The sequence below is a fragment of the Sceloporus undulatus genome, chromosome 2 (genome assembly GCF_019175285.1).
Source record: "Sceloporus undulatus isolate JIND9_A2432 ecotype Alabama chromosome 2, SceUnd_v1.1, whole genome shotgun sequence".
NCBI lineage: Eukaryota > Metazoa > Chordata > Lepidosauria > Squamata > Phrynosomatidae > Sceloporus > Sceloporus undulatus.
The window spans coordinates 139,305,239-139,320,430 of NC_056523.1; the positions used below are offsets into that span (position 1 = coordinate 139,305,239).

General features: G+C 44.1%; 1 protein-coding gene across 2 annotated transcripts in view; it reads left to right on the forward strand.

Moving 5' to 3' along the window:
• The window catches only part of GRB2 (growth factor receptor bound protein 2), a 75,015-nt gene that overhangs the window by 13,108 nt on the left and 46,715 nt on the right, over window positions 1-15,192 (forward strand). For both annotated transcript variants that reach the window (XM_042449588.1, XM_042449589.1), the window contains exon 2: window positions 3,402-3,647. In XM_042449588.1, the coding sequence (XP_042305522.1) occupies window positions 3,570-3,647 (78 nt within the window). In that variant the 5' untranslated portion in view covers window positions 3,402-3,569. The remainder of the gene's footprint in view (window positions 1-3,401; window positions 3,648-15,192) is intronic.

The window sequence follows — 15,192 nt, forward strand, 5'->3', positions numbered from 1 at the left end:
GGACAGGAAATAATGGGAGACTGCAATCTTATGTATAGTTAACCTTCAAGTAAACCCTATTGAATGTAGTGTGGCTTTGTTAGGAGTAAATGTAAATAGGATTGTATATATCACTACTTTTAGAAGGAAGGGAAAAGAAACAGTACATGCTTTCAATAGTTATTTTACCCAGTGGCATCACTAGAGTTGGTATCACCTGATGTGATCACTCATAATGTCACCCCCCATTGACCTCCTCCCATACCACACCATACAGGATCCTTAGTAATGTTTTTTGTACTAATTTACTTGTAAATTGTATATATCACTGAATTTAATGGTAATAGTTTTGACACAAACAACTAACAAAATTAAAATTATACCTTTAAATTACAATATCATATGTACATAATAAATGTATTTACATACATATCATAGTTGGGTAAAATGTGATGTTTTTAAAGAAAGTTTTAAGCAATTAAAATTAATTTTTAAAAAACAAAAACAAAACTCAGGCCTCTCCTCCCACTGAGCCTCACCCCACCCCCATCTCGCCAGCATTTTCAAGTGACACAGGTCAATGCCACAGCCCATTTCTCCCAAGAGGCAGATATTTGAGGAGCAGTGGTGTCACCCCTCCTTAGGGTGTCTCCTGGTGCAATCCGCATCCCTGTAGTGACACCACTGACTTCACCTCTGTAAGATTCTTTGGTTACAAAGAAATCACCTTTTCCCAGCATTCATGTCGAATGTATAGTGCTGAGAGAGTCATGCGCTTCTTCCAGTTAGCAAAGCCCACGCTACTGTAATAGGTGGTGGTAATTGCTACTAATGAGATATAGCCTCACTCAGGAGCTTTCTTCCACCCACTCTGTCCGCTTACTGCTAGTCATTTTCAAAGTACTAGTAACATTTTTTTTTGTTCCTGTTCCTGCAGTGCCACAGAGGCAGTCTTGCAAACCACTTTTTAAAAGTGAACTGCTCCACTAGTTCAAGATGCTTCTCTTTGAAGGGACTGCATGCCCCTGTTGAAAGCATTATCATTACAGCTGCAGTGTGTCTAACTTGGAGGAGGGCACTCCATTATGCAGGAAATGTGTGCTTCTTAAAAAACAAGCAAAAATAAAGCCACAAACCCTACATTTTTACCTGTGCAAGATAACTACCACTGAATAATCAGGGTCAACATGACCCCTCGCCTGCTAAAATGATTTGCATAAATTAATAATCATTTTCTCTGATATAAGAAACTGGTTTTCCTCAAAAGGAGGCATTTGCTTACATGCAGCATGTTTCACATGAATAAAGACAAGCCTCTGACCACTTTTATTTAAAAATTCTGACTGTGCTAAATGTCAATCTGATAACTCAAAATGAGATCTCCTGCTCTTAAAAATATCAGGCAATTCCACCCAAATCCCCTTTTGTTTCCAGAAGATTCTATTTTATAGAATAGGCACCTGTTTCAGTAGCGTTTTCTGGCACAGCTGTCCTGTATCTTGAGAGAATGGCATGTGAAAATGATTTGCGACCCATTCCTGTGAGATCAGAAGCAACACCATCCTTTTTCTTGTGAACAGCAGGGACATGATGTAGTTGATAGCAAGGTGGGGAAGGGCTCTCTCTTCTCATTTGAAAGAAAGCGCTTGTGACAGGTTGCCAAGTCGACATTTACCAGCTCATCAAAATCAAGGCCCCAGACTGTGCCCTGTGCAGGAGGATCAATGTGCAATGGGATCTCTGGCAGCACCAAAGATTCCTTTGCATACTGATTTTCCAGACTTACAAGGATATGTCTTTGCATCCAGGTTTAACTCCCCCCCCCTCCAGTGTCTCTTAAAATCCTATGTCCTTGGGCAAATCACAGTCTCTCAGCCTCCCCAGGGGAAGGAAGGCAATGGCCAGCCCACTCTGAACAAATCTTGCCAAGAAAACCCCCATGATAGGGTCGCCATAAGTTGGAAAGGACTTGAAAAGGCACACCACCATAACAACTATTATTATCATTATTATTATTATTAACCTTTATTTATAAAGCGCTGTAAGTTTACACAGCGCTGTACATCAATTTTTTAGTCAGACGGTTCCCTGCCCTCAGGCTTACAATCTAAAAGACACGACACAAAAGGAGAAGGGAGTGGTGGTGGGGAATAGGATCAGGTCCAGCAGATCTTTTCCACCTCCGAGGCCTGGACCAAGGCAGATGGACTGGAGGAAGGGCTTGGCTTCTTGATGGATGGTTAGAAGGAGGCTTCCTGGGTCAGAGAGGGACTCACCTCTGGGAATGCTTCTCTAAACAATATAGTCTTTAATTCAGTTAAAGTGCGTCTTTAGGGTGGTGGCCCTCTTGCCCTCTGAGTAGAGCTCTGCTCTGGTGCCACAACAAACTACCATTGGACTATTTTTTTGGAAGAGAGGAAAGAAGGCATTTTATCTCCCTTGAGTGGCTTCAGGGCTTCCCTTCAGAAGTTGGGGAAGGGGGCCTGGCTAATAGGTGGAGGTGTCCTGGGAGGAAGCAGGCCTGGCCTCTGGATGTGAAGGGGGGGGAGGAGGTTTGGCTTTTGGTAGGCAGGGTGGGGGCAGGATGACCAATGGATGCAAGCTCCAGGAGAAGAGATTCCACCTCAGCATTAGGAGGAACCTCCTGACAGTAAGGGCTGTTTGGCAGTGGAACACACTCCTTCCTTGGAGTGTAGTGGAGTCTCCCTCCTTAGAGGTCTTTAAGCAGAGGCTGGATGGCCATCTGTCAGGGATGCTTAGATGGTGAGTGCCTGCATGGCACAGGACATTAGGGGTAGCCATGTTGGCCATATATGAAATCCAATGCCACCAGTGACCCCATGGCCAGCTGCAGATAGCCCTCCCAGGAGCCAGTGTGACTTGGGAAGCTTGCAAGGTGTCATTGTGCATCTTGGTTGTCCCCCTAAGGGCATCGTTGTTTGGATGTTGCTGGGCTTGCCTGTCCCAGGGTCGGACTGGGTGGCCCTGGGGGTCTCTTCCAGGTCTAGGGTTCTGTGGAGTAGAACATGAGTGTGTGTGTGGGGGGGGGGGGCTAGTTGTTGTTTGGCCATGTCCTCCTCTCCCCCCTGGAAGGCCCTCCCTTGTGTTTGGGCGGGGAGGGTCTCCTTGGGGCGTGGAGGCCAGGGGCGCTGTGTCTCTCTCTCTCTCTCTTAGTCTCAGCCTGGGCCGAGGGGAGGGAGGGAGGGAGGGGGGGTGTCTGCCTGGGGGCGGGGCGAGCGTGCTCCGCCTCCTGCTATTGGCCGCGGCGCCTGCCACTCGGCGGCGCTGCAGAAAGAGGAAGCGGCAAAGGCGAGGAGAGGCTCAGGGCGCGGTCTCTGCTGCCTGCGCGCAGCCTGTCATTGATCCGGCTGCCTCTTCCTTCCCTCCCCTTTCGCTCACTGCCCCCTCTCCTTGGCTCCTAGGGCGGAGGGGCCCTCGGCCTGCGCGGGAGACGGCGCCGGAGCTCCGGCCGAGGAAGGGCTCCACGGACACCAGCACCAGGAAGAGGAAGGGCTGGAGCGGGAGGGCCCCGAGACGGAGACACAGAGAGAAAGAGAGCCCCGCCGGAGCTGTAGGGAAGCGGCCCCAGCATGGAAGCCGTCGCCAAGTACGATTTCAAAGCCACCGCGGATGACGAGCTCAGCTTCAAACGGGGGGACATCCTGAAGGTAAGTAAGTGGCGCACAAAAGAGGCAGAGGCTGCCCTCCTCAGGCCTCTCCAGGGCCAGCACACACTGCGAAGTACTGTACAGTAGTCCACTCTCAGTGCTAGGGAATTCTGGGAACTCTAGTTTTGCCAGGCATGGAGCCTTCTCTGTCGCTTCCCTACATTCCCCAGGATTCCCTGGCACTCAGGCAGGGCAGTTCAGGGCAGTTAAAGCCGTCTCAGGCTGGGTTATTTAGAAAACATTTTAACATGTGTTATTATTATTGTTGTTGTTGTTGTTGTTGTTATTTGTGCAGTTGCTTTGGACCCTGAAGCTCCCATTGGCTAATTTTTACCCCGTGTATCTCCCTCCCTCCCAAAACTAGATTAGTTTGGTCTGTTCAGTTTTGTACAGAAGGGCTTTTTTAATATTTGGACTGTTTAGCTAAAAGGTAGACAAATACAGTTACATTTGCGTGTTGAAGATGCGTTGAAACTTGGTTTGTGGCTCTTGGCGTTGCTATCTAGTTGTTCTCAGTTATTTGTTCCCCTGTTTAATCTCTGTTTCCCTGCTCCTGGTTTGCCAGTGGCAGACCGCTTGCCTTGCCTGCCTGAGCCAGGCCAGAAGATAGGTCATTCAGTTCTTACCTTGTATACATTGGCCTTGCAACAAAATCATGGTGTTCTGACTTACTTACTTATGCACTCCCTGTGTGTATATCTGACAGCTGATGTTTGCCTTTAATGCACATTGCAAACTTAGCTCTAGTCTTGGAAACCTCATGCCACAAGCTACTGTGGGATTCTTGGTTTTGCCGAGAAAAACATTGAGACAGGCATTGGATATAATTCTTCATGCTGCGAGTTGCAGCATACATGAGATTTAGTATTACTTGGGCCAGAGGGAATCACAGATTGCTTAAAAATTGGGAACTGGGGGTCCCAGAGCTAGTTCCATAGCTTTATTTACAATAGAAGTAAGGATTATATTATCTTCACATTCGGAGGAGGCCTAAATATAGTAAAGGCACCAGATCACATCTGATCTTAGAAGCTAAGCAGAGACAGTCCAGGTTAGTACTTTGGTGGAAGACCGCCAAGGAATACCAGGTGCTGTGGGCTATATTTCTGAGGAAGGAATAGGCAAAACCACCTCTGAGTATTTGCTGCCTAAGGAAACCCTATGAAATTCATGGGGTTGCCATAGGTACACAGATGACTTGAAGACACAGAGAGAGGTTTTCTCTTGATTTTCAAATCTTGTTTACTGAGGTAAGCTTGTTGCCTGAAAATTTAATGAATGTTGGAAATTTTGAGTTGACTACTGAGGTGAATTTGGAGTATGGTATGTAATCTCTTGAGTACAGATCCTGGAGAGGGTTTGTAAAGATAGGTAGGTACATTATTATATAGGAGCCCACAAAAGACAGTCTTGCTTATTTAATTCAAGAATATTTGTGTCCAGCCTTTCTGTTTAACTGTTCTCCAAGACAACTGCAAGAATGAGTAATAAACTGAGAGAGGGTTTTTTAAGGCAGGGCGGATAAAAGAAGGTTCTGGAGGTGGTAGTGGTGGTGATGATGATGTAAAACGTGTGGGCAGATTTTAGATTTGCTGCAATTCACCACACAGAATCTGTTTTGTCTTTCACAGGAGTCCCAAAGTCATTTAACTGAAGTCAAGTGCAGAGAGGTAGCTCAAACAGTTGGACACTGAATTGCAGAACAAGGTGTTTTGCAACATATGATCAGGCAAGGAAGTTGTTTTTATGCTAGTAATTTGGAGTTAAAAACCTTTATTGGAAATTACCTGTAGGTTTGTCTGCCTTCTGCCTACCCACCCCTGGTGTCACATGTTACTTTCTCAGCCTTAGATATTGTTGTCCTGTGTTATAAATGGAGATGGCTAACAGTTGAAAGCAGAACCATGGCAACCTGTGTTTGAAAGGCGGGTCTTTGAATAATCTGCCTTAAATTAGATACTGGGTAATGTAGCTGCCTTCCTAAAGAGAATATGGAAGTATGATTAAAACTCAGGTTGTATGTCTGTTTTATCTTGATGTAAATATGAATGTGGACCCCACTGCACGAGGATATGAAAACAGGCATTATACAGATCACAAAATACAGTGCATCTTTCTTTTACACAGGGGAAACCAGCATATAATGCACCCACGTAGTACAATATGCCATTGATATCCACTTTGGCTTGGTTCTAGCACCCCCTGTGGATACCAAAATCTATGGGATGCGCAAGTCCCGTTATATACAGTGGCATAGTAAAATGATGTCCTTTATATAAAATGGCGTAATCAAGGTCTGCATTTTCAAATTTCTATCCTTTTGGAATATTTTCAAGTCGTAGATTCTTGAATCTGTGGATATGGAGGACTGACTTGGGCTAAGATCCTCCAACTTCAGGTTCAAGCTTGACATTACAATAATTGTTCAAATGTAGAAATAAGAATATGTTTCAAGCCAGCCAATGAGCTTCATGGCCATGTAGGGACTGGATTCAGTCATTTCTGTTTTGAAATTGAAAGCTCTGTCTAGTAGCACACAATTCTGTAGCCATATGAAATAAGGCAAGCCCCTCCCACCTTTTCCCCTGATGCCTGGGACAGCTTTGCCAGAGCTATCCCAGGCGTCGGAGGGGGTGGGCGGGGCTCACGCATGGGCTCCCCTGTCCCCTCCTACCATGCCTGGGATTGCTGCCTTGAGCTGTCCCAGGTATCGGATGAGGAGGGTGGTGGGGCTTGCCTTGTTTGCCCCTCTGATCGCCAGTATCCAAATTCACGAATGCTATCTGCAAATGTGAAAGGCTGACTGTATATGCATTGATTCAGGAGAAAATTAAGAAGCAATATCTCAGTAAAGATGTTGCGTTGGATTTAGATAAATTAGTTGAAATTAGTAGGATAAGTTAGTAATTAAGGGGCGAAGCGCATAGCCTGTAAAGAGTGGCTGGAGGCTGCTCCAGCTGTGATTGGGCTGGGACTGCAGCGACTGCACAACCTGCTTCCAAAGCAGGCTACCACTGTGGTCCCAAACTGGTGCTACAAGGAGCCAGATTATTTCTGCTCCTTTTTGATTCACTCCAAAGGACCAGATTGCAGTGCCAGAGCAGTATCCGGCCGCTTTGGGGCATGCGTCATCTGAATGCCACACTCCCACAGCTCCCAGAAGCCACCTTATTTGGCCCGTGTGTTTCAGGCCGAGGTCTCTATTAAATCAGTGGAACTTAAGCACAACTGATTTTGTCTGAAGCTAACCTGATTTTCAAAAACAGTTCTTTATTTGGGATTTTCATGGATTTAGGTTCATGCTGACCTTATGAGGATGTGATAAATTACTACATTTCATATAAATGAACAGCTTTTTGTTTTCAGGTTGCTGGCAAATTTGATCAAGAAATCTGAGTCCTGATAATGGTCTTCTGTATTGTAATAATGAAAAGTTTTGCAATTCAGCAGCTGTTGCTCCACATTTAAAGATTTCCAGTTGGCTAACATTGAGATTTTGGAAGTTACAGATGCTAGGCATACATCACCTGTCTATTAACATATTTTGTCTTTAACATTTTGATGCTGTGTTTAATAGTTATCTATAAACTAGTCAGAAGATGTTTATAAATATTGGAAAATGCAAAGTGGAATGAAGAAAGCCATAACTTTAATTGCTTTAGGTATGCAGTTTGGCAAGACTTTCCTTTCATATATAACCACACTGATCAGTACTAGTGAATGCTTATAATTTCTTGTGTTTTGCTTCCTAGATGAATATTGCTAACTATCAGTTAAATTGTGATTGGTTTCTACCAGGGGTAGTTGGCTTGTGTTGCTATTAAACTGAAGACTAAAATGATCAATAATACCATTCCATGGAAAGTTGCATGCCATATGAATGTGGTTTAATTTTCAGCAGATAATTTGCCAATGATGTCATAGTGCCATTACTGCAGAATACTTGCATATTCTGGACTTGGTTGAGTATCATTTCAACTACATCCATTAGCTGCTTGCTCATTAGTAACCCTCTGGCTGTGGTCCAAAACTGAATGAAGATCTTTAACCTTTGGTTCAAATTGTGTAAACCATTTAAACATTGGCTTCTCTCTCTCTCTCTCTCTCTCTCTCTCTCTCTCTCTCTCTCTGTGTGTGTGTGTGTATTAATGTTAGACTTCAGTATGATACATCTTGGATTTTATTTCTTCTTTGAAAATAGGCAGGATTTTTACAGTGTTGTCAGGAAGGTCTATGGCACAGCTAACTAATATCTGGTGAGGTAATCAGAATTTTTTCTTTTGCCTTACAGAATGGCAAAGAGGCTATTTCTCAATTGGCTAGGCACCATTTTCATCCTCCCTTTATCAGTTTGTGTATGTATACTTTTATACATAATTTGAAACATTTGTCCTTCATTAAAGGAATAGAATAAACAACAACTAAATTTCAGCTGCAGTTTCTAATGCAATTTCCTGTGAACCATTGCCAGTTTCTTTCCTTACAACATGGATCTCTTAAAATCTTCTAAAAACCATCAAATGTGTTCTCTGCTAAGCCTCCCCTGGAAGACTGTTCTTACAATAATGTATTTACAGTAGATACACAGGGCCAACCACCAATAAGTCTTACTTCTTGCTGAGAGTTCCCTGACCATTTGCAAAGGTGAAATAGGAGACAGGTTGCCAGAACACGATAGTAACTGGCCAGCAAACAGGCTTATATAGATATGCAAAAGGATCTTGTAACACCTTCGAGACTAACTGTGTGAAAAAAGTTGTAGCATAAGCTTTCATAGACATGGGGGCAAAACACACCAGCAGTAAGAGCTGACTTCCGGGCAGGATGGGGGCATGGCAGAAAGCTACATGGCTAACTGCACATATGGTGGCTTCACGGCATTTACACGACACGGCATTTACATGAGTCGTGCTGCAGAAGCACTAAAAAGCCACTGCAGCGGCAAAGCCGGCTTTTTCTCAGTTCAAGAAGAAGCAGCTTTCTGCCACTTCTTTTTGAGTCAGGAAAATGCTGGATCAGAGCATGCAGTTGCAAAAATGGTGCAGTTGCAAAAATGGTTTGGTTTTTTTTTGGCCTGGTTTTCAGTCTGGTTATAGCAATGGTTTTATTCTAGGTTAAAACTTGCCAATCATGTGTGATCCTAAAAAAAATTTTTTTCTGAAACATATTCAACCTAAATTTATCTTTTTTCTATAAAGCAGGGATTTTCTCCCTTTTCTGTCTGTTTCTATTGTAAATTCCAGAATACAGAATTTTACAAGTTTAAAGACAGAACTTTGCATTGCCTGAGAAAATTGGAAGGCAATGGCATTGCTGCAAGATTGCCTGAATTATGCACTCAGCATTAATAATTTCCAAGGAGATAGGTCATGGCACTCTGCATTAGTTGAAAGCTGAAGTGCATCGGTGCTGACTCATCTTCAAGGCACCCAAAGCTTCTGCAGAACTACAGTCTGCAATGTTACAGTGGCATACAGAAGAATATTACCTTCTCATTTTCCTAAGTGTGGGTGGAGTTGCTGTAGTAGAAGTAACCACCAGAATGTTTCTTGACCACTCCTGCCACTAATACCTCCTGTGGTAGTGCTAGATATGTTTGCACGCTGCAAACTTGTTTTGATTGACCAACAACTATCTACTCACTGTGGTTCAAGATAATCCAGCCAAAGCATCAAACTAATTTCCAGTGTACAGTACATCCTGAATCTTGCTATATTTCAGGGAGCACATTAGTGTTATACTTTCTCTTACAAGAGCCAGTGTTCCATCATTATCAGTCCTGAACTGGCTAATTTGTAACAAGTGACATATACTTTTGTTCTATATACATTTAGGATTTTCTGCTTACATTTTGTTTCCTTCCAGTTTGGTGTACTGTAATTGGTACCACTCACTCTGTCTATATCTGTGTGCACTATATGGCTATTGGATACTGTTCCTGAGATACAGTAATAAACTTCTGGCAGATTTCTGTCATGTTGTTGGTCTCGCCAGATGGCAATGGTCCAAGTGTTAATATGCTGATATTTGCTTTTGGTTTGCCATATGGTGGAGAAAGAGAGAATAGATTGACTGATTCCATTGGCTGATAGTGACACAAATCCATTCCCCGACTGTTGTTTTTTTAGATACTGTGTGCCATCATTCAGTACTGTAGCATATTTAACACGTGGAGAGGGCACATAAAGTGAATTTTAAGGAATTGAAGATCCATGGTCCTCTTTCCTGACAGCTGATAAAAGTTTAATTATTGTCAAAAAGCATTTAAAAGTATGTTTTATAAGCTGACAAAGCAGTAATGCCTTATTGTTTTTAAGACCTTGTTTTTGTAAATGCAAGGTCCATTAAGTGTTTATTTTCACTCTTGAATATAAATCCATTTCTTGTAGGTTGAACAGCAACAGGTTAGTTGTAATTTTGCCATTTCAGTCTGGTTGATTTAATTCAGCCCACAAGACTACTTATTCAACAGTGATGCCAGCTAATTTTCTAACCTCCAGTCAAATGCTGTTCACGTGATTATTTTCCAGTAAGCTTTTCTTTTTTACTTCAGATCAAATGTCAAACAGAATTGTATGTTTCTAAAGAGCTGGTGCTGAGATTGCATTTCCAGTTCCTTCATGAAAAAAATCTGACCCATCATCCCAAAAGAACATATTTGTGTGATGTGAGATGGTTGAAGTGAGACAAGAGTAATAGAGCTTCCCATTTATATTTTTCTCCCAGCAGTCAATTGTACCCATTTCTAGGAAGTATGATAAACCACATGTTTTTCCATGCTGCAAAGTTACGTGCTGATACTTTTGCAATTTTTTTGAAAAAATTAAATTTTAAATAATTTTTAAAAATGCCCCCTTGCTGTCTTGTAAGCCACTTTGGGCCCCATTTTGGGAGAAAAGTGGGATATCATTCAAATAAATAAGTAGGGGACAGGGTGTCATTTTAACCATGTCATAGGCCTCCCCACACATTTAAGACCAGGATAAACTTGTCTTCGTTAACAAGCAAAGTAGAAATCAACTTCCATTTTACTTTCTGCTTGGCAAGAGGACTTACCCTAGACCATGAGCCACTTAGGGCTGGAAATACGGTGAATTTCCCAGCAGAGAGGGTCCTGTCCTCCTGTAATCTGGGTTTAGCTCCTCCTATTTGCTCCTGTAGGCAGGGACAATAAACAAAAGACCGGCCCCTATATAGGGAGGAGCTAGCCCCCCTGAGCCTCAGTCTTGTTCCTGCCTATGCTCCTAGCAGGATGTTCTCTTCGAGCCAGCGAAGTTTTTCCTTTCTGCGAAAGCGGTTTGAGAGTTTTCTTGGCCTTCCCTTCTTCTCCTCTCTCCTGCCTTTCCCCCTTCCTTGGTGGTGGCTATGGCAGAGGACCCTGAGAGCATGGGTGAAGGGCCATCCTTAACCCAGGCTTCCCTAGCTCAGGGTCTGCCAGCTCAACAGAGGGAGCTGGCTTCAGAGGGAGACCCTTTGGGATGTGTTTGCTGTTGCTCTGCAGCTTCTTTACTACAGCCTTGGAAGCATGAAGAAGACTTAAAATGGCAAGGGCTCCCAGGATTGGAGAAAGGTCTTGGCTTTGCCAATGACTCTCCCTTTCCTCCAAAGCTGCCCCCTTTCATGGTGGGAGCACAGGAGATTTCTGCAAACAGCATTGCAGCACATGGGAGCCGTGGGAAGAGATGGTGAGGGGTATCCCCTCCATGTCTCTGTTTCTCCACATCACCTCTGCCCAGCCTGTTAAGGCCAGGAATCAGTAAGGAAACTGGCCAGAAGTCATGGGAACTTCCTTCCTCAGCATCTCTGCCCAGCCAGAGTTCAGAGGACAGGCCAGCCAAAAGCCATGGCAAAGGATTTCTCTGCATCACCTCTGCCCAGCCTGTTTAAGGCCAGGGATCTGTGAGGAAACTGGCCAGAAGTCATGGAAACTTCCCTCCTCAGCATCTCTGCCCAGCCAGAGTTCAGAGGACAGGCCAGCTAAAAGCCATGGCAAGGATTTCTCTGCATCACCTCTGCACAGCCTGAGATGGCCAAGGTCAGAGAGGCAAGCCAGCCAGAAGTCACAGGAGAATGGTGAGTACCAGGGGCCCTCTCTCTCTAGCCACCAAAGAACCTTTGCCAGATCTAATGCCCTCGCTCAGGGCAGGCATTGCCATGAGGCCTCTGCCATGGCCATTGCAGGCACTATGCCTAGCATAAGGTTTGGGACTCTGCCAGGAGGGCAGATGGGGGCATTAACCCTTGGTCTCCCCCTTCCTTCCCATCTCTGGCCCCAATGGCACCCAGGACCCTAACAGGTGTGGGGGGTCCTTTTGCAGTCTGGGAAACACATGGTGGTGTTGCCAGGGCTCCTGCACATTCCTTTGAATTCTTATAATGAGATGGTGTGTAAGGAGGCAGAGGATTCCTCCTCTGTGTTGCACAGACACTTGGCTGTAAAGGAAGCTAGAATTGGCCCAGCAGGAGCTGAAGCTTCCAACTCTAAAATGGTCTTTTTTGGCTGCCACAGAGCATCCCACAACAAAGCACGAAGTGGCTTCATGTCCTCCCCAGAGAGAGCATGGCCTCTGCCACCCACTTCTAAACAGAGGCTGGAGGGCCATCTATCGGGTATGCTTTGATTGAGAGTTCCTGCATGGCAGAATGGGGTTGGACTGGATGGCCCTTGGGATCTCTTCCAACCCAAGGATTCTTGGAGAGACCACATGGATACAAATCCTCCTGTGTTCCTTCCCCAAAAATTACAACAACAAAAAGGGGTAAACCATTTGTGGATATCATGGGTGGAGAGTTCCCTTCACCTCCAATTGTTTGGCTGCCCCAAAGCGTGACACTCTTGAGAGAGCAGCTTGAGTGCTTGGCCTCTCCTTTCCATCAGAGATTATCCTTTCTCAGGGCACAGACTTACCTCAGATAAATGTAGAGCCATGTCCCACACCAGTCCCTCTGCCCTTCCCAGCTACCTATGCAAGTGGGAGGGAGTTGAGGACCATGCTAGCTTCTATAATGCAGCCAGGTTACTATAAAGCCTGCCTGAAATTAAAAGGGCTAAGCTGTAAACCCCAGCTTGAGGTTGGGGCTGTTTTAAACATAAATAAAACAAAGTGCCCTGTGAGTATCAGGGCTACACTACAGGCCATATGCAGCTATCTACCCATGATTAGCAATGATCTTAGTCACTGCTAACCCAGGAGCAGTTTCCTCAGTGCCTGGAAGAAGCTACTGCCCAGGCAGCCTCCCTTGATGGGGCAAAGCATGGAAGGGAGAGCCCCCACAGCAACAGGGCTGGGGGCTCAGATTTACAAGAGATACTGGTTAACCTTTCTGGTGTTCATTTTATTACTGTTAGCACATGAGGTTTGAGTTGTGCTGTTTCTGCTCACACCCCTCTCCTTTTTCCAGGCCAGAGAAGATGCCTGGAAACTAATTCTTCAAGGGAGGGGCTAGCCATAAAGCCACTTGATGACCCTTCTTGCCTCCTCATGGGCCTCCATCACTGTCTCCATTAGGTCCAGAGCCTTTTTTGCCTTAGGTAGAACAGCCAAAGACATAGGATGAGCACATGGTTCTACCTCCTTTGTACAAACTGTTGTCAACCATAGCACTTCTCATTAAGAGCATAAGCTTTAACAATACAGATTCATTTAAATGCCTATAAACAGGGTGACTCAAGCAAGGAGAAGGTCTCTGGTCACTCAGCAAACCTCTAATGCTTACATGCATTGAGGATCTTTGCTAAGAACATCTCATATGAGGTGAGAGATATATTGGATTAAGGTGACCAACCAAACTCCATTTGAGTGGCAAAAGGATTATGTTCCTGTTATAAAACAGTGTACCTCAGTCAGCTAGCCTCAAAAGATGTGGCTCTCCTTGCCTTCCCTTCTTTCTTGGAGAGATGTCTGTTAAAGGGAAGAAACAAAAAATAACACAGTTTCTTCCATGAGATGGTTCTTCCATGAGTGTTTTAAAACAATATAGTCAGTTTTTTCTGCTAAGAGGTTGCTTCAAATCCTATTCAGACATCCTGCAGAGCCCTGAGGACTCTGCCACAAAGACCACAATTGCCTCTTACCTTGTCTAGATAGTTACATTTTAAATAAGAATGCCTGCTGATGGGCTTGCCATTCTACTGCTCCCTGCCCTGGATAGGCCTATTGTAACAAGGTCTATCTTGCATATGATGAATTGGGCTCAAGGCCATGAAGGTTCAGGCTGCCAATCTCTTTCTTTTAGTTGTCTCAGGAAGCTACAAATTCCTTTGCATATTGTTGGGCATGCTTTGATTGTGATTTCCTGCATGGCAGGGGGTTGGACTTGATGGTCCTTGTGGTCTCATCCAACTCCATGATTCTATGGTTTTATGGTCATAAGGTTAGCTGCTGTGTGGGTGAGTGTCTTATCCCTGATTGGGTTTTCATGGCATGGTCTGGTCCAAACAACACCATTGTTTACTACCTTTGGGGCTGGAAAAACGGATTTCCTAGTGCTTATGCCTTGTTTTCTGCTAGCAAAAATGCTCAGATTTAATATACCATACAGCTCCAAATAGAGACTTACACCAGCCACCTATATGCCCACAGCTTGTAAATATGTATGTATGTGTGTGTGTGTGTGTGGTATATATATATATATATATATATATATTCCAAAAAACAAACAAAATACGACACAGCAAACTATGATTTTACTATTTATATAAGAGACTCCATTTTACTATGTGATTATATTTTATGTGCCTTGAGCTTCCATGGATTTAGTATCCATGCAAAGTCCTAAATCCAACTCCAGTACATATTGAGGGCCCACTATACTATTTTAAATTTAGGTTTGTGTTCCTTTGACAGATCCCTTTTGTGGAGAAAACTCTCTCCTCAAAATTAGATACCAGAGGGCTATCCTTGCCAAGCCCCCTGGTCCCATTTCATGTCTCCTTAATCAGCAGTTCATTTAGCCGAGAGACCCCTCAGCCTTCATACAGGTTGAGGATAGCCGGCTACATGGAGTTGGGGTGATTTTTGAAGCCTCTAGACTAGTTCATCCTCAGATGAAATCAGACTTAATTCTGACCACATGCCCTGTTAACACAGAGTGCATCTATGCTTCTACATGGACTCTCCAATGTCTGCGAGATAAAGGTTAATCCAATGTCTTCTGTGCCTAACCATGGGATTAGTCTTATTTTACACAGGTTCACAGATGTCCCAGTAAAGAACTGCACATTGTTTTGAAATTTTAATTGGAAGTCAGACATTAACATTCCTCTTTCAGAATGGTAAGTCTTAATTACTACAAATGAAATCACCTTAAAATCACCTTCATTGCTATAACCAGTTGACAAGGTGATCAGAGATAGGCTGTAAGCTGCCATAGGTCCAGATTAGATCAGATTCTATTCTGATTGATCACATAATCCACTGCTTGGGCAAGTTCTCATCAACTGCTTCAGGTTTCAGTGGCTGACCTGCTATAGTCCATCCAAGATGACATTAAGAAGGGACTTGACCTATCATGGTTTCAAGGCAGGTGTCTGCCATCACGTCGT